The sequence below is a fragment of the Elaeis guineensis genome, chromosome 6 (assembly GCF_000442705.2).
Source record: "Elaeis guineensis isolate ETL-2024a chromosome 6, EG11, whole genome shotgun sequence".
NCBI lineage: Eukaryota > Viridiplantae > Streptophyta > Magnoliopsida > Arecales > Arecaceae > Elaeis > Elaeis guineensis.
Window position 1 is genome coordinate 1,616,242 of NC_025998.2, and position 18,700 is coordinate 1,634,941.

Here is an 18,700-nt window from a genome sequence, read left to right on the forward strand (position 1 = left end):
GACCTGATCATATAGCAGGCCGGCAAAACATGTTTTAGTGTAGATTTGATCATATGTTCTAGAATAGACCTGATCATATAGCGGGTGGGTAAAACATGTTCTAGTGTAGACCTAATCATATGTTCTAATATAGACCAAATCATATAGTGCACGGGCCGCTTAGCCCGCATTAATCGGGTTTGTACTATTATTTTTAAGAGAAATTCTTTGTGCACCGCAAGTGGTGTAGAAAATCCGATGTGGAGTGCAAAGCTTTATATGGTTGATCTACGTAACTATCACTTTCCAACGCATATTTAATGCCTGCAATTTCACTTTTTCATTTAAAAAATTTGTATAATAAAAATACCCTTATCTTTTCGAAAAAATTATGACATTCCGTGTCATATTATGATTTTCTATATGCAGGATGTCATAATATGGTTTAGAAAATTATGAAATTCTATGCATATTATGATATCCTACATCAAATTATAATTTTCTACATGCAGAACATCATAATATAACCTAAGATATCATAATATGGTCCAAGATATCATAATATGGAAGAGATATTTTTGTCCAACTACTTTTCAACGTGCATTTAATACCTGCAGCTTTACTTTTTTTTTAAAAAAAATTTGAATGATAAAAATGTCCTTATTTTTTGAAAAAAATTATGACATCCTGTGCATATTATGATATTCTGTAAACAAAAATTACGATTTCTGAATGCAAGACGTTATAATATAGACACAGGATGTCATAATTTTTTTAAACAATAGGGATATTTTCGTTATTCAAAATTTTAAACGAAAAAAATAAAGCTGTAAGCATTAAATATATGTTGGAAAGCGGTGGCTATATGGACCAATCGGATGAGGCGGTGCGCTCCATGTCGGATTTTCTACACTGCTTGCAGTGCACAAAGAATTTTTCTTATTTTCAGCATGATGGGTTGGGCCGGGCCCAAAACCTAAGTCCAAAATTTAAAACAGGTCGAGCTTGAGTTTATCTTGATCCAGTCCGAACTCATATTTCATATTCTCATTCTTTGAATCCTTAAAACCCCCTTCCACTTCATATCTTTCTGACTCTTCCAAGCTTCAGATCCCGTTTTCGACGTGCTCCCCTTCATCTCGACGTTCCCTTCCTCTGGCTTCCTTCTCTTTTTCCTTGTCGTTGCCCCTTGGTTGCATCGTTCCATCTCCATCTTCCTCCTCGCGAACCCAAGCCCCAGCCCCTCCCCATCTCCCCACACTTTCCTCTCGTCACCTCTTTGCATCAACCCATCCTCCCACTTCCTTCTTGCGAGTCACTTCATCCCCATCTCTCAAGCCCTGACAACTTTCTTGCCGGCTTGCCGCCTCCCCACCTTCTTCTCCTGTTAACTAGCTCACTGCCTCTCCACCTTCTTCTCTTCGCCTCCTTGTTAACGTCACCGGCTCACCGCCTCCCCACCTTCCCATTTTCTTTTCATCCAGGTTAGCCTGAGGCCTAGCCTGGAAGCTTGAAGCCTGGCATGAAGCAGGCTCAGGTTTGGAAAGGTGGCCTGAAGGCTGGGCTGAGCCAAGCTCAAGCCTGAAAAATAGTTCCAATCCCTTAGGCTGAGCCCAGCCCGCCTGATAAATAGGTCTATTCTAGTGACCACGCATATCTTAAAGCAAAATAGACCCCTATCGTATTACAATTGGTTATAGATGGGCCTAAATAGAGGGACTACAATTGGATTGACTCAATCCATGACCCGAATAGATCAGAGTTTAGGTTTAGGCTTGTGTGCTGTGAGTCGGGTTCTGGTTCAGACATAATACTATAATGATATGCGTTGTTGCTTGTTTTATCAGATAGGAGGTTCTAATCGTTCAAGGCGCATGGAACCTTGATCCGAATTCTGTAAAGAGGCATAGGTATCATGAGACAATGTTTCCGCATCAGAGCATCAGTATGAAAGATCCTATTTTCTTTTTCACAATCCTCCACCATAGACGCCGCCATTTCTTGTCCATTGGGCTGTTGTGTTTTACAGCTGACAATACCCATCCCTGAAGCTACTCTCACTGATCCTCTAGTTGAACCTAGACCAGTTGCTGATGCCAAGCGTACTTGATCTCTGCCTCACTGCCACTCCAATCCATGGTGACTTTCTCCTTGTCCTTTGCCATTGTTTGTTCACAAGAGAGGGCTTATTGGTGTCTCTAGGCTCTCATCGGGCCTTGAAAGAGTTGGTGCTCTCTCCCTTTCTCCCTAAAGGGTGGTGATCAGGTTCTGGGGGTTGGAGAGGCTGGCTCCTTATGTTCTCCTATGAATAACAAAAACCATATGAAGCGGATACTATAAAATATCATATCGGATGGGCTTCATAGTACATCACATTTCTATTAATATCAATTTTAAAGAATAAGTTTAATTAAAAATATTTTGTACTGATGAAATTATTAGTCCCATGATTAACGTTTTTCTTTTTAGCGATATATACTATATGATCGTATGATACACACTAAATATATAGGTAGATGATATATATTATATATTTTTTTGATTCACATCCAACAATTATTTAATATACATCTGCAGTTAAATTGATACATAGTTTACTGAATTTAATATTCACCAGTATATAGTATATAACTAATTAATATATATCTAGTAAAATATTCATTCGACGTCCTAATACACACATTTAGATAAAGCAATATACAGTTTTCAAAATATAGCACTTATCAGTACACAGCATATGAGCAAATAATATATACTAGATGGCTTAATGATATATACTGTAAATTTTTTTGATACATATCCAACAATAATTCAATATACACCTACAGGTAAATTAATACATAATTTATCGAACTTAGTATCCACCAGTATATAATATATGATCAATTGTTACACATCTAGCAAAATATTCATCCTATGTTTCAATATACACCTCTTGATAAAAATAATATATAATTTTTGTGAACTTTTAAATACAAAGATTTTAAAAAAGAAGAGATATTTGAAAAAGAAGAAAGAAACTTGAGGAAGATCTCATAAATGGGAGAGATGGTGTATAGAGTTTGAAAGAGGAGAAAGAGACTTAAAAGGAAGACCTTATGGATGGGAGCAGTGGCTTGAAAAGGAAGATAAAGGATGAGAGACTTCATGAGGAAGAAAGAAAGTATGAATGATCATGAAGGATCTATTTTAATTATGTATTTTGTTTTTTTTATTTTTTTTTGTCATAGTTATGGAACTAACAGATTCAGCTAGCAAGAGAAATCTAATTTTTATTTGATTTTTAATTTTTCTCTTTGAGATGCAAAAAAAAAAAGAATATAGCCTGAAACTAGATCCGCGCTATACGATGGCCTATAGTGTCCACCCTATAATTTTTGTTCTCCTGTGAAACTCCAAGTGATCAATTTCTGAAAACTGAGTGATATTGTGAGGCTCGTGGACTGATAGTCGTATCTGCAGGACGGCATGCCATAGAAAGCATGCCAGGTCCTACCACCATTCTTACAGATAAATAGAGAGACGTCTATGGATAGCTTAGGCTCAGTTCGGTAACTACCTTGTACATGAGCCAAGTTTGATTGGACACATTTGTTGACAGAAAATAAATATACAGAGGCTCAACTCAGCTGAATAATATTGCTCTACCAATAAACAAATCAAACTTTAACACATTTTGTCCAATTTAATCTGAGTTTGAGCACTAGCGCCGTGAAGAGATTCTAATTTGAGCCATTTAATTATTGGTTTTACTAGGCTTATTGATATACCTAGCCATGGACCAAAGAAAAGATAGAATAGAATGATCTGATTTTATTAAGCATATCAATGAGGTATATATATACATCACTTGTATAAATTCAGCATGTTTACAAAATTAATTTATACAAATCTCATATATCTATCTTTGGGATTCTATCAAATCCTGTAGATTTATCCATGATAAAACTACTTAACTTGATCAAATAAATATGAAAAATATTCTGATAAATATGAAAAATTTGAAAAATCTTCAAAATTTTTATCAAATTCTATAAATCAATTCATGATGAAGCTTTTCAGATTGTACAAGTAATCATGGCAGATTATATAGGTAAATATAGAAAGCTGAAAGAATCTCTAGAATTCTATCAGCGAAAAGTTTAGAAATTTTTGGGATTCTATCATGGACTAAAGATGCACACGGATTGGAATTATGTTGAGCCTTTCATCTCATTATGTGGGTGAATGGAACCAACCCTTGAACTAGATTTTCTCATTTTCCAATGAGCACGGTGCAATCACTTGTTATTTGTACTCATAGCATACTCATAAGGTCATCATTTATCATGCAAGACAACGTTTGCTTTATACATGATGAAAAATATTATTTTACAACAAATACAATACAATAGGTGGATGTTTTTAAAAAAAAAAAGAAAAGAAAAGAAAGAACAGAGAGAAGTATGAATGTGATGGGCAAGAGATACGAGGGAGAGGAGGGGAGTCGGGGGAGTAGAGAGCTGATCCTACACCTTCCTCTTGATTCCACAATCTAGCGAAGGTGGGAACCAAACCCGAGCCTTCAGTACAACCATTAAGAAATTTTATCTCGAAGCAAAGGACGCGCTGTCAAGGTTTTTACGTCACAATCGATGGAATAAGCGAATATGGGCGATCGAGCGGGAGGACAGACACATCGCATGCGAGGTATTAGTTTTTTAATAAATAAAGCTAATTTTTGCAAATGAAGTTAGTAATGACACCCAAAATTATTTTGACTGATTTAGAAATGAAGCCAACAAAGCGGATGCTTTGTTTGAATTATCGAGAGTTTTCTAAAATTGTTATGAAAGTATAAATAAGGAGAGTGCCTCTTGCAAAATATGTGACAATAATGAAGGCTGTTATATAAACAAAAACAAAAGCAGGGCAGGAAGTATTTTATCAATAAGTCAGTTTACTGTATCGATTTCTTTTTGAGTACAAATAAACCAGATTATAATATAATTACATTTTAAATTATATTTCCTAGCTACTTCAAATTGTAGCTTAAAACTTAACAAAACTCTTTATCTACTATTGACATCGATGTATGACACTCAAAAATTTGAAACAGATTAATTAAACTGACATGCACAAATAATATCATGAAGGATTATAAGAGAATTATCATGAGTTATTTTTAAATTTTAATGATATGTTAGAAGAGAAATTATTGCTGTAAACATCGACAAAAGTCACCCTTGGCCCATATTTGAAAGCACCAACATATAAACCATAAACCGTAAAAATGCTGGTGCACTCCATTTTAGAGAGTACAAAACAAGTAGCCACTACAACATGCATAGAATGTAGGCAACAAAAAAAAAAAAAAAGGGGGTATTTCTTTTCTTTCTGGGGTCTTTTTTTAGTGGGCAAATATTTTGGTCTATTTTTGTATTAATTAACTATCCATATACTTATATTTTTATAGGTGGATAAGTTATTGTTCCATAAGTAGTATTTATTCATAAAATATTAAGAAAGTCTTGTTCACTCGGAGGGTCGGTAGGTCAATTTTTCATTAGTTTGAAAAATAATATTTTTATTTCATTCATAAAGTATTTTTAAATATTATTTAAAAATATTTATTTAAAAAAATATAAATTTTTAAATGTTTATCCCGTAAAGAACGAGCCTTAAAAAAAAAAAATGGAGGGATACTTCGAGGTGCAGGTGATGCGGGTCGCAATACGTTATACGAAGGGGAAAAGGATTATACCTTTCATGCTGCCAAAAGAAAGACTCACCTTCCTGGGCGTGTATTCGCCATTGGATCACCCGCTGCATGGATTTGAAAGCACTCCGAACTATGCCGTTCATCCGTATGATTGCGGGCTTCAAGTCGTCGAATGGGGTGATCAAGCAGCGGCGTCCAATCTCACCCTTATCAGATGAGCTGCATAGCTGTGGTGACATGCCTTCATCATGAGTCAAAGTTTTCCCCAGTTTTCGGACACAACGGTCCCCTCACAGTCACAGCGTGTTACCCGAGAATCTTTGTTTAATGATAAACATGGAACCACACTGCAGGAGAGAGTCCATAAATACGGCCATGCAGAAGATCAACGATATTTCAGGAATAGAATTATTATCTATGGCACGTAATTTGGGCAATTTAATCTACCGAGTATTGCATCGTCGATTTCAGGTAAAGGTAGGCAAAAGTAAATTCTTACTCAAAGCATCATTTTTAGGCAATCTTAGTCCAGAATATTATTACACTAAGCGTTCAGTACTGTCAATCATGCTATTTCTCCGGTTACAAACTGGATATTCTCAAAAAAAAAAAAAATCCAAGCCAGACATCAGTGGATGAGATATGTAACAATGAGGGCAGCAAGCATAAGCACATAAGCAACCCCTTGATCGACCATCTTAGCTGCATCAAAAAAAAAAAAAAAGTAATAATATCAGAGTTTAATTTAACATACATGCTTTTTCTGGATCCCAAAAAGAAAAAAAAAGTCATATAAGCAGCATAATTACCATCAATTTTGGGAGCGTTCAGGGCTACTATCCTATCTTGGCAAAGGCATGGGTGCAAGAGTGCTGAAGCGAGGACATAAGCAAGAACAAGGATGGGCACTTTCATCGAACTCATCTTCCAATCTTAAATCTTCTGTTGGAGAAGACAACTAAAAGATGAAGTGGATATGAACAACGACAATGCCCTTGGGAGCTATAGAGCGTCTGAGTAACTTGTTCGCAATGGTCATATAATATATATAACTCGAGTTATGTTCCGCTAACTCGCGGTTACTCGCGAGCTTAAACTATTCCCACCGGCTTTTCCGAAAGGAATGCCGAGTTCAACTCGATTGACTGGCTGACAAGGACGCGGAGCATCGTAAGGGCCCTAAGGGTACACCGTACGAGAGTAACTATAAGATGCGTTAAATGGGCCGGTATCTACCAACCATTATAGCTGCTGACATCGAGAAATGGATCACCGTTGGGTAGTGACGCGTGGCATCGAAATGGTCTTTGTCGACATAAAGTGGGGCATCGCGCGTCTTTTTTCCAAATGGGGTTGACGTGGACGCGTAGCGACCGTATATCACGGGGAAGTTCGTTAGCGACTCAATTAATGGCCGGGTAGGACTCGGACGATTGCTCGCGAGACCAACGAATAAAATTTTCCACTAGCTTTCATAGTTAGGTAGAAGAACGCAAGTTTTCCCATAGGCTCCTTAAGAAAAACTCAAACTTGGGTTTTGAATTTTTCTCGAGAGCAGATGTTGCTCAACTGATCGACAGTTATTGGTCTAAATGAGATGACTTTTAGAGGGGATGACTGAAGTTAGTTATGCATAATTAATTGACTTTCACAGTGGACTTCAATGTTTATATGTTTCCATCTCTATCATGTAATAATGGCACATTGAAATCTGATGATGGAGGAGCCATGCAGCAATCTGAAAGGGCTATAGGAAAACTTACTTTGTTTGCAATTATGGTGTTATGTATCCACTTTGAAGGGAATTCTCTTGGTTCTCCCTAAACAAACTTGGATATGAAAAATCTCATCCCAATTTAGTCCATTCAGATAAATATTTATATTATTTGCAATTGATCGACCAAAACGAATAATGATGGGGGCGCAGCCATCCAAATTTGAATCTTGGATCTCTTCCAAACTAGAAAGAGTGCTCAGCAACTAAGCAAAAGTTAGTCCGCGTTCATCCTGAACTTTTCCCTTTACATTAAGTTTTGGTCTAATGTCGAATGTCAAATTAGAATCCGCATCTAAAGAAGAAAAAGTCTGGGTGATAGCAACAAGTAGGGTGGTGCCATCCTTCAACTACCTGAGCTACTGAATTTCAATAAAATAAAGTGCATTTGATTGCTTTCTTATTAAACAAACTCTCGGAGTGCATCTCAATCAATTTAACTTATTACCGTAGCAAAATTTGTTTTTGAAGCATCATCACTAGCTTCATGCTTGCCCAATATATCAACCGGTATAACTCAATAACCCAGCAAAACTATTTATATCATATTTTTTATGTTATAGAGCGCTTTGTAGATCGCCTAAAAAAAATGGCGACCCCATTGTTATTCCTCAAAATCAGAAGGCATTTCTCATGCAACCTAAGCGTAATTCAATGGTTGCCCGTTACACCAACTATTTGTTTTGTGAGGGCTCCAAGTCTTGGGTGATATTATTTTTCTCAAAAAAATTTTGTCAGCCTATATTGAGCTCACCTTTGTCCATGATTCAAACTCTTGGATTTTTACCATCATGACACTTCTTCCGGCCGGACGAAGAAAATATGATCTGAGACCCACAAAGCACACTTAATACCTCCATCGATCTCATCTTAGCCATAATGATTCACAAATCTAAACTAACATTCTTCTATCATATCATGTTTGGAATATTTTAGTTTATTATCGCTGCATCATAAATTGTGTAAATAGCATCATTTGAGACCCAGAAACTTATCGTGTGATGGATTGGCATCCAAAGCACTGGTCAACCAGCAGTCAAGAAGGACCCGATCAAAGGCCTGGGGTCCTAGAGCTGACTTTCTACCAGTCTTTTATGACATGCAGCCTTTAAAATTGCTGAAGAGACAAATTCTAAGCTCACCAATTTCTGATGCAATTAATTTACAAGTCACAACCGACATACTCTGCATCTTGAGATGAATTAGTAATATTAGAAAATATAATTTTTCTCCTTTTTTTCCAATGACAGGTTATAAAACTTATCGAGGGATACAAGCGAAAGTTGATCAATGACTCAAGGAGGATCTTTCAGATCTTATTATGCTTAATTTTACATTTTCACAGCTTACAAATGGAGCATAAATGACTAGAGTTTCAAGCAGCGGTTGTAAATAGCAAGAATAGTATGCAACAACTTCCAATTACATCAAAAAGAAAAGCTCAACCCATTTATGGATGGACGAAGGCAACATCAATGGACAAGGTATGTAACGAGGAGGGCCACAAGCATCAGCACATAAGCAATCCCCTGATCAATTGCCTTTCCTGCATGAAAGAAGCCAACAGTTTTACTACTCTAATATTAAAGAAAACAAAAAGCCTTAATGCTGCTGTGTATTTTTCTCTCAATGGATGTTTCGTTGTAAGAAAATCTGCATGAAAGTTTGTTTATCTTGAAAAAGAAGAAATATAGAAAATCTATCACTATTATCTTAGAATTCTTTAAAAATTATATATATATATATATATATATATATATATATATATATATATATTATTTTCATCTTTTTCCCCCTTTTTTTTAACCAAATATACCTACCCAACACCCATTCAAGAGCGTATTCTGTGTTTGAAACTTGAAAAGCTTTTATCCAAGGAACTCTTAGATTTTTCTCTCCACCAAGAAAACCAAAAAAAAAAAAAAACTCAAGCACTTTACATGAATGATTTTGATTGATGGTGCTCTTATCATCTTCGTAAAAAAAACATTAAATTAGTTCGAGTCAATCATCTTCTAAACACTTGAAGATTTTAAGTTAATATAAAGAGTTATTTATGTTAGGATTTGACGCCTCAAGATTCAGCCCACATTGAGCCCACAGTGAGGTTCGCGGCGAAAAACGGAGTCCAACGAGACCAAGATCACCTGAATCGGAGCTCGGATGGAGAAGATACGAGCTTTCGAAGATAGCACGAAAACCGAGGCGGCGGAGGACCGCCGGCGACCGGCGGCGGGCGGCAGCGGCGCGGCCGCAGGCGGCGGCGCGCGGGACGCGCGTCCCAGGCCCGCTGGCCCGCGTGGGACGCGGGACCCAGGCCCGGGCGGGACGCGGGACCCAGGCCCGCGCGGGACGCGCGTCCCAGGCCCAGGCCCGCGCGGGACGCGCGACCCAGGCCCAGGCCCGCGCGGGACGCGCGACCCAGCGGCCTGCTGGCCCTTGCCCCGGTCCACCGTGGACCGGGTGGTCCACGGCGCGGCCTGTGGACCGCGTGGACGTTTCCCACTCGATTCTCGCGGTCCACGGCCCTATTCCGTGGACCGGAGCGCGATCTAAGGGTCCAGAGAGCTCCCGGTGTTGATCGGACGGCTTGGGACGTGATTTGGCTTGATTAAGGATTCCTAATCACCCTCTAACCTATGTTTAAGGCTTTAAAAGGCCTGAGACACAGCAGAGAACGATGGTTTTGGTTTCTCGCCGCCGTACGAACCGTGGAGAGAGAGAGAGAGGCGAGGGCGCTGTGAGAGAAGGAGCAGGAGGCTCCTGGACAGCGGTCGCCAGGCTCTTCAGGGGTTCAGGGGGGTCTCCAAGAGAGAGAGAGCTTTTGTGAGGGAAACTTTATGTGAGAGAGAATTGGGTGTACAAGGGTTGAGGGTGAGGTCTCCTCTTGTAAAATTTTCTTTTCATAGTGAAGTTTGCATGCCCCGTGGAGGCGAGCCCTTTTGTGGCTGATCCACGTATTTTGATTGTTTTTCCTTTTGTTTTGTTTCTTCTTTCTTCCTGCTGCATCGCGTGGTACTGAAAGGATCTTGGGAGGTGGTGTCCTGGCCAGACATCCACCCAACAAGTGGTATCAGAGCAAGGCGGTACAAGGACGCAGATTGCAGTGGTGGTGAGCAAGACTGAAGATGGAGAAAACAGGAACAATCAGGATGGAGATCAACAAGTTTGATGGTAAGAGCAATTTCTCCTTGTGGCAGGCAAGGGTGAAGGACGTGCTCATCCAACAGGGGTTGATCGAAGCTCTCTTGTGCGATGAGAAACCGACCACCATGGAGGTGCGGGATTGGAAACGGCTACAGATGCAGGCGGTGAGTACCATCCGCATGTACCTGGCGGATGAGGTGGTGATCCATGTGCTGAGCGAGACTTCCCCGACGGTGCTGTGGTCGAAGCTCGAGGAGTTGTACATGGCGAAGTCTCTCACCAACACTCTTTTCCTCTGGAGGCAGTTTTACCAACTGCGGATGACTGAGAGACAGAGCGTGCAGGAGCATCTGAGCCACTTCCAGAAGATCCTCACCGACCTTCTCAGCGTTGGCGAGAACGTTGAGGAGAAGACCAGGGCGCTGGTTTTGCTGGCATCGCTTCCTTCTTCGTACGAGTCCTTGGTGACTGCTCTTCTAGTGGGGAAGAGCACTATCAAGATGGACGAGGTCACCGCGGCGATACTCCAGAACGAGGTTCTCAGGAGGGAGAACCCAGCTTCGAGCTCAGGTGGCGATAGCTCAGCTTTGGTGGCTTCTGGAGGTGCAGGAGGCGGTAGACGGAGCGACAGGAGATCGCATCGAGGGCGGTCTAAGTCCAGGAGGGACTTGAGCAAAACCAGGTGTTACCGGTGTGAGGAGTTGGGGCATCTAGCTAGAGATTGCCCTCAACTGAAAAATCGGACGGTGGCTGCTGTAGCGACGGCCGGCAGTGATTCAGATGGAGATGTCCTAGAGATATCTGACGAGGTATCTACTTCTTCCCAGCAGTGGATATTAGATTCTGCATGCCCCTATCATGTGTGTTGCAGAGAGGAGCAGTTTGACTCCCTGGAGAACAGTGAGAGCACTGTATATCTGCCAAATGGATCGAGCTGTGCGATCAGAGGCATTGGGACGGTCAGCTGGAGGACACATGACGGTGCAATGAGGAGATTGGGGGAGGTCCGATACATACCCAATTTCAGGCGGAATCTTATCTCACTTAGCAGACTGGATTCGAGAGGCTACAGGACGGTAGCTGGTGGAGGAATCCTGAGGGTGCTACGCGGCGATAGGATTGTGCTGGAGGGGAAGAAGGGGAGCAGAGGACATTATTACCTGGCAGGGAGCCCAGTGCGAGGTGGAGCATCGGGAGCCAGGTGGAGCTCAGAGCGAGGTGGAGCTCCAGGAGGCGGATCGGGCACGAGACAGGAGACTCGGGAGGACGAGAGGCGACGTCGCAAGGTAAGATTCCTATTGCCGCAGGATGATGCCCCGAGCAGGTCTCAGGTCAGGAGGAGCACAGCATACGACGGAGATGGGATCGAGCAGCCTGGCTCGACTCCCATGTTTGCCCATCCATGATCAGCAGGCGATTGCCCCAGGGCATGGGGGCGAGGAGATCCAGAAGCTCTCAGAGTTTGGAGGAGGCTGAATATCGAGTCGAGGTGGAGATTGTTAGGATTTGACGCCTCAAGATTCAGCCCACATTGAGCCCACAGTGAGGTTCGCGGCGAAAAACGGAGTCCAACGAGACCAAGATCACCTGAATCGGAGCTCGGATGGAGAAGATACGAGCTTTCGAAGATAGCACGAAAACCGAGGCGGCGGAGGACCGCCGGCGACCGGCGGCGGGCGGCAGCGGCGCGGCCGCAGGCGGCGGCGCGCGGGACGCGCGTCCCAGGCCCGCTGGCCCGCGTGGGACGCGGGACCCAGGCCCGGGCGGGACGCGGGACCCAGGCCCGCGCGGGACGCGCGTCCCAGGCCCAGGCCCGCGCGGGACGCGCGACCCAGGCCCAGGCCCGCGCGGGACGCGCGACCCAGCGGCCTGCTGGCCCTTGCCCCGGTCCACCGTGGACCGGGTGGTCCACGGCGCGGCCTGTGGACCGCGTGGACGTTTCCCACTCGATTCTCGCGGTCCACGGCCCTATTCCGTGGACCGGAGCGCGATCTAAGGGTCCAGAGAGCTCCCGGTGTTGATCGGACGGCTTGGGACGTGATTTGGCTTGATTAAGGATTCCTAATCACCCTCTAACCTATGTTTAAGGCTTTAAAAGGCCTGAGACACAGCAGAGAACGATGGTTTTGGTTTCTCGCCGCCGTACGAACCGTGGAGAGAGAGAGAGAGGCGAGGGCGCTGTGAGAGAAGGAGCAGGAGGCTCCTGGACAGCGGTCGCCAGGCTCTTCAGGGGTTCAGGGGGGTCTCCAAGAGAGAGAGAGCTTTTGTGAGGGAAACTTTATGTGAGAGAGAATTGGGTGTACAAGGGTTGAGGGTGAGGTCTCCTCTTGTAAAATTTTCTTTTCATAGTGAAGTTTGCATGCCCCGTGGAGGCGAGCCCTTTTGTGGCTGATCCACGTATTTTGATTGTTTTTCCTTTTGTTTTGTTTCTTCTTTCTTCCTGCTGCATCGCGTGGTACTGAAAGGATCTTGGGAGGTGGTGTCCTGGCCAGACATCCACCCAACAATTTACTCACCGTCGATCGTCCCAGCATTTGCTGTTGTCAATGTTGCCATGCCTTGGCAAAGGCAAGGATGCAAGAGCACCGCGAGAAGGACGTATGCTAGGAGGAAAGCATGGACCTTCATGATCGAACCCAATTTGTCTAAAAGCCAGCAGGAATACCAAGAAGAAGTAGTTCACGAAGAGATTATGCGGATATCTGGGGGCTAAGGCCTACAGAAAGACGAGAAGAGCTCAGAGTGTGCACCGGTATCTGAGTACGGATGACTCGAGATGGGGTATATATTTATAGGGCATCAATTATTCACGTATTGATCACTGACCTTTTCTTTCCTCGAAATAACATTGATCTGATTTTTAATTTTGTCGACCTAGTGGTTCGTATCCTGGCGTGTATTGGTCTTTGAACGTGCGTCCTACGGTTGGGAATTGATAAACAAATAAATCCTTATCCGATGGAAGCAGCTTCAATTTTTGGCATGATATCTCAAGTTCTTAACGAGAAATTTTTGAGCGGACTTAGTCTACCACATATACTGTAGACAAGGTCAAAAAAAAAAAAAAAAAATGCTACAACAGTATACAACAATGTGTTGAGTGGTTAAATAGTTGTGTTGAGGTGACTACAAAATTAAATAACGATGTCTCATAGTGGTTATAAAATTTTTAAATTCAAAATATTAATGTGATATTTTTTTTGTTGACTTTGATTACAGTACATATGATAGATTAAGTTTATCCGAGAATTTTTCGTTACTAACGTGCTATTCATTGCTCTCATTCCAATCCAGACAAACAAACTTAAGATGTACGGTGCACATTATTAAATTGGTGGTGTTGCAACATATTTAAACTACACGTCTAGTAAGTAACTACGTACCAATTTCAAATACGGAGTCTCTGACTTCAAAGGACGTATGAGAACCGGCATAGCGTCTGCCAGATGGAACAATCCTTCGACTAATTTTTGCAGCGCATGGTAAGCTGGGTCCAACCTGATGGCAGCCGTTGTCAACAATTATGAGCAGAAATTAATCATGAGCTATCCATGACTCTGTCAAACAAAAATATATTTGAGATGGATTAATATTTGAGAACTCTTGTTACCGTTTTGGACTAAAAGAAAAGGAAAAAATATTGGAAAACAGCAGATGATAAGTTGTTGCTATGGGCTGTGAACATATACTGTTTTATGGCATAATTACTCTCTTGCAACTTCATTTCTTTTTCTTAGCTTCATGGTCCCCATAATTACATAGTCAATTCACATAAGTAGTAATAATATTTATGATGTTAAATACCCATTTTTGATCAACCATACATAATAACATGATGGTGATGCCACGATAAAATTTTGATTCGTAGATCTATTCCGTATCAAGAAGAGCGCCCATCAAGTAAGCAAAAGATAGGTGGTGTTCACCTCACATAAAATTTTCCCCTTACATAAAGTTTCAATCTAATATTGGACCTAGGTGAATAACACAATCTGGATCATAATTCCTTTAAGCAAAGAAAAGACCTGGGTCATGGCAACAAGCCCTCCTTCAACTATGGGAGCTCCTAAATTTACATAAAAATCATATGCATTCAATTGCTTTCTCATTAACTATTAACTCTCTGCATGCTACTCAGTCAAGTCCACAAGCACGGTTTGTTTTTGGTATGATTATTACCATAGCTCAAAATTTGGTTTGGCATTTCATTAGCTTTTTCTCTGTACCTGGCTGAATCAACTTTCGATCTGGCATCTACTGCATGTTGATGTTTCTGAGAAATAAGTATAGAATTTTTCATGCTTGTGATGACAGTTGCCAACAATCAAGTGTTATTCATCAAGACATTTCTGCATACCATCCTCTTTACTGTTTCTTTCGATGGAAACATACACAAAACTCCATCACATTTATCCACATTTCGATCTCCTCTAGATTAAATAAATCCCCACACTATCAAGACTAAAATAAGTTCATCCTTGCAAAAAATCTGCTTTTTTCCAAGCATATATGCACTACGCTGGATCGGTGCTTCTTCGAAAGCATTGCACCATTTACTTCTTTTGGTAACATTTCAGTTCATCATTACATAAGATAATGGGATAAAGAACAAGCACAGAACAACCCTGTTATATTTGGATGGTTTGTTATTTGCAATGCACCGGGTCCTTGAATGAATCTACGAACTCATTACTGATCAAGAATAAGGACTCCCATCCCACCTGTATGAAAAATTTTGCAATACAATCTTTACAAAAATACATTTCTCCGGAACATGATTAGTTCAATGGTGTTAGGTACGCATTAACAATGATGAAATTATAGACAACTGACTGGCCTTTGTTCTAGGTATCCGGCTCATTATGATCCTTGCTTTTCAATGAAGGAAATATAGACTTGGGGATTCCCCCCCCCCCGGCTGGAAGTATATAGAGTTAGTCCAATTCTAACAAATCCAATGAAACAGGAAACTATCTGATAGTAGTTTTTTAAAAGACCATCTAATCTTAGTAGAGAAGTAAATGCAACTTTACTGTGACAAATGCAGGTATTAGAAAAAAATTCACTGGGCTCTGGATGTTAAAAAGCAACTCTAAGCATTCTCTGCATGAAGAAAGAAAGAGCAATGAAACTTCACATTGTTATAATTCAAAGAGAGTGAAAATGTGATATATGACAGTCCAAATGATCCATTTAACAAGAATCGATCGAATTCAAAATAATCAATTGCGATAAGTTGAATTGGACTGATTCGACTTGTATACAATTTGATGTTGAAGAAGCATCATTCCAAGTCCACAATCCCAAAATTGGAGAGAAGGATCTTCATCTGCTGAACAAAATCTGAGGCCGTTGCATATTCTGTTAGCAATCCAACAGCAAACCCAAACATCGCCCATCTGCCATCATCAAACAGACATCCAACCATGCAAATGGCTCTTTGTTAGAATACAAAAAGTAATATCAAAATTCAAACCAGTCCCAGACCACAATTGTTAACCGTGGAAGATGATGCTAAGGGCTATTTGGCATCGCTTTTATTTCTTACTTCCTTTTTTAAAAAAATATAAAAATCAAGATAAAGGATATAGTTAGTATTATTAGTAATATTTTTTTCAACAAAATATCTTTATTAATTCTAGATAAGAAATTTTTATTTCAATATTTTAAAATAAAAAAATATTTTTATCACCATTGTTAATATTGCTGATCCCATCACCACAATCATTACTACTCCACTCACTCCCATCACCACCACCATCATTTTTGCCAAAATATTATCACTATGATTTTCTATCTTTATCACTTTTGACACATCATTATCTTTATTGCCACTATCCCTACCACCTTCATCACACTACCATCGGCCCACCACACACCAAACCCAACACCACTGCCATTGTAGTTGTTTTAGTTATCATGACCACCATTGTTGCTACCACCATATTTATAATTTTTTCAAAAATAGTTATCTATATCAAATATACTTATTTTTAAAAATCTCAAAAATGAAACAGAATTTTTGTTTTTCATTTCTGAAATCAGGAAAAGAAAAGTCACCTTATTTCTTTTTTTTTTTTTTAATTTTTTACTCTGATGATTGTAGTCCCATTGATATTGCATTCAAAACCCAAAATTTCAAAACCCAAAACAAAAGAAACCAAAACAAAACTATGGTCAAACTAAGAGACATAGATGCTATTGGAACCCAATAGACAGATCATTCTCACCGCCGCACTTTTCCTACCATCAATAAATTGCCAAGTTCTATCTAGAGGAGATCCCAAAAATAGCTTACATAGTTCTAAATAGATATAATTTTAAGTTTAACTCATCTGATCATCAGTGAATTGCTACCATCTCAGATTGTGTCTAGACGAATAAACAAGCATTTCTTTACGTAAAAAAGATAGTGAAGCATAAAAAACCAGTTCAAAGTTTATAATCACCATAAGTCCTCAGCTTCCTTAAATAACATATTACTTAAAAAAATCCAAGAATATATAGAAAACCAAACAATAGCAGAAGAGAAACCCCGACATCCAATCGCCTGCCATCAAATCCTACTCACAAAACAAAAACGCAAAAGAGTACCCGAAAACAAACGCTAAAGTTATTAAAAGGAATCATTTTTCTACGTAATTTATTGTGTTTGGACTCGAGCACACAATTACCTGCCATTTGTGATCTCATTTTTGCCCATAAAGCCAAAGAAGGGGCCCTGATCTGCCTCCTCTATCTTCTTCTGCTTAAAGTACTCCTGCAGCTCCTTGGCCACCTTCCTCTGGTACTCCAAAGTCACCACCTCCTCCATCGCCACCGCCGCTTCGGGTCGCCTGCGAGGAGACTGGGATGGGGTGGCTGGTTTCACGGGAGGAGTTGGGGAGAGGGATGGAAGAGGAGGAGCTGCAGGCCTCCTCAGAGGGCCCTCAGCTTTCGAGCTCCTAACAATGGTGGATGGTTTTAAAGAGAACTTACATCGATGAGGTGGAGGAGAGATTTGAATCTTTATGGGAGTGATGGAAGGAGCTGCAGACATATCTTCTTCCTCTTCTCTCTGTTTCTCCGGTTCTGGCTTTTCTCTGGGAATAAGAGGGGTGGGGGGGGAGAACGGAGAAAGGGATGGGAAAAAAAAAAAAGAAAGATCAAAGAAAAAAGTTTGAATCCAGAAGGTGTGGATATGATATAGCCAAGTTTTCCGCGGTGAGCTCTGAGATTTGGGTGGCGTCGTTCGGTTCAGGTCTGCTTGCTATTTTGCTCGCACCTCGCACGCGAACGGGACACAAAATGATGTGAATGGATTTATACCACCAAACCTGGCCACGCTAACCATGGCTCGCTGTACTCCACAGGATCCAACATTGACCGATTCCAACCTTTGCGACTCTCGGAGACCCAATTTCGAGTTTAATTGAAGTTACTTAACGAGTGGCATCAAATGGGACCGAATTACCTCTAAAACCTGACAGCAACATGGTCGTGCCCAGATCCAGTCCAAATCAACCCAAATAAATGTATAGTCTTCTGATCCAAATCAACCCAGAGAATGTCAGGGCCGAATAAATGTATGGTCTCATGATCCCAATGCAGAATAGAGGTTTTAGCACCTGACCTCTACTTTGCATTACGATCAACATAAAGTAGCTTCGGAAGCATCCTTTTGGGTGATTCATGTCATTCACTTCCTCATGACCTGAAAATAATCACTTCCCTCTACCAGTGTGCAATTAGGCGGAAGCAACCTCTGGAGATCTTTATTTAACTCTGCTCTTAATTTGAAAGGTTAGTAATCGGAACAAATTGCTGCAGGACCTGAACAAGAGAATCATTATTTTCTAAACACGGTAAGGTTATACTCTTTTCTCGCACAAGAAACACCTTGCATAAGAAAGAACTCATTTTCCCACCAACGTTGGCCAGAAAGAATAAATCTACCTGCATTTTTTCCTTGGTGTCTTCTGCTAACCATTTGATCCAATTTTAAGCATGAAATCTGAATCCAACATCTTATTTTCTCCTATCTTTATAAAGATCTAACAGCTAATAATGGTTCTTAATTTTTGTGTAAAGCTCTGTATTCACTGATTCTTTCTGGGGAG

General features: G+C 40.9%; 1 protein-coding gene across 1 annotated transcript; it reads right to left on the reverse strand.

Annotated features, from left to right (window-relative positions):
- Nucleotides 1-15,722: 15,722 nt before the first annotated feature.
- Nucleotides 15,723-18,667, reverse strand: LOC105047729 (light-harvesting complex-like protein OHP2, chloroplastic). Its single transcript, XM_010926781.4, has 2 exons — nucleotides 17,276-18,667; nucleotides 15,723-16,000 (listed from the first exon to the last, which is right to left on the reverse strand). The coding sequence occupies exons 1-2, from the start codon at nucleotides 17,638-17,640 to the stop codon at nucleotides 15,886-15,888; spliced, it is 480 nt and encodes a 159-aa protein (XP_010925083.2). The 5' UTR covers nucleotides 17,641-18,667; the 3' UTR covers nucleotides 15,723-15,885.
- Nucleotides 18,668-18,700: the final 33 nt, after the last annotated feature.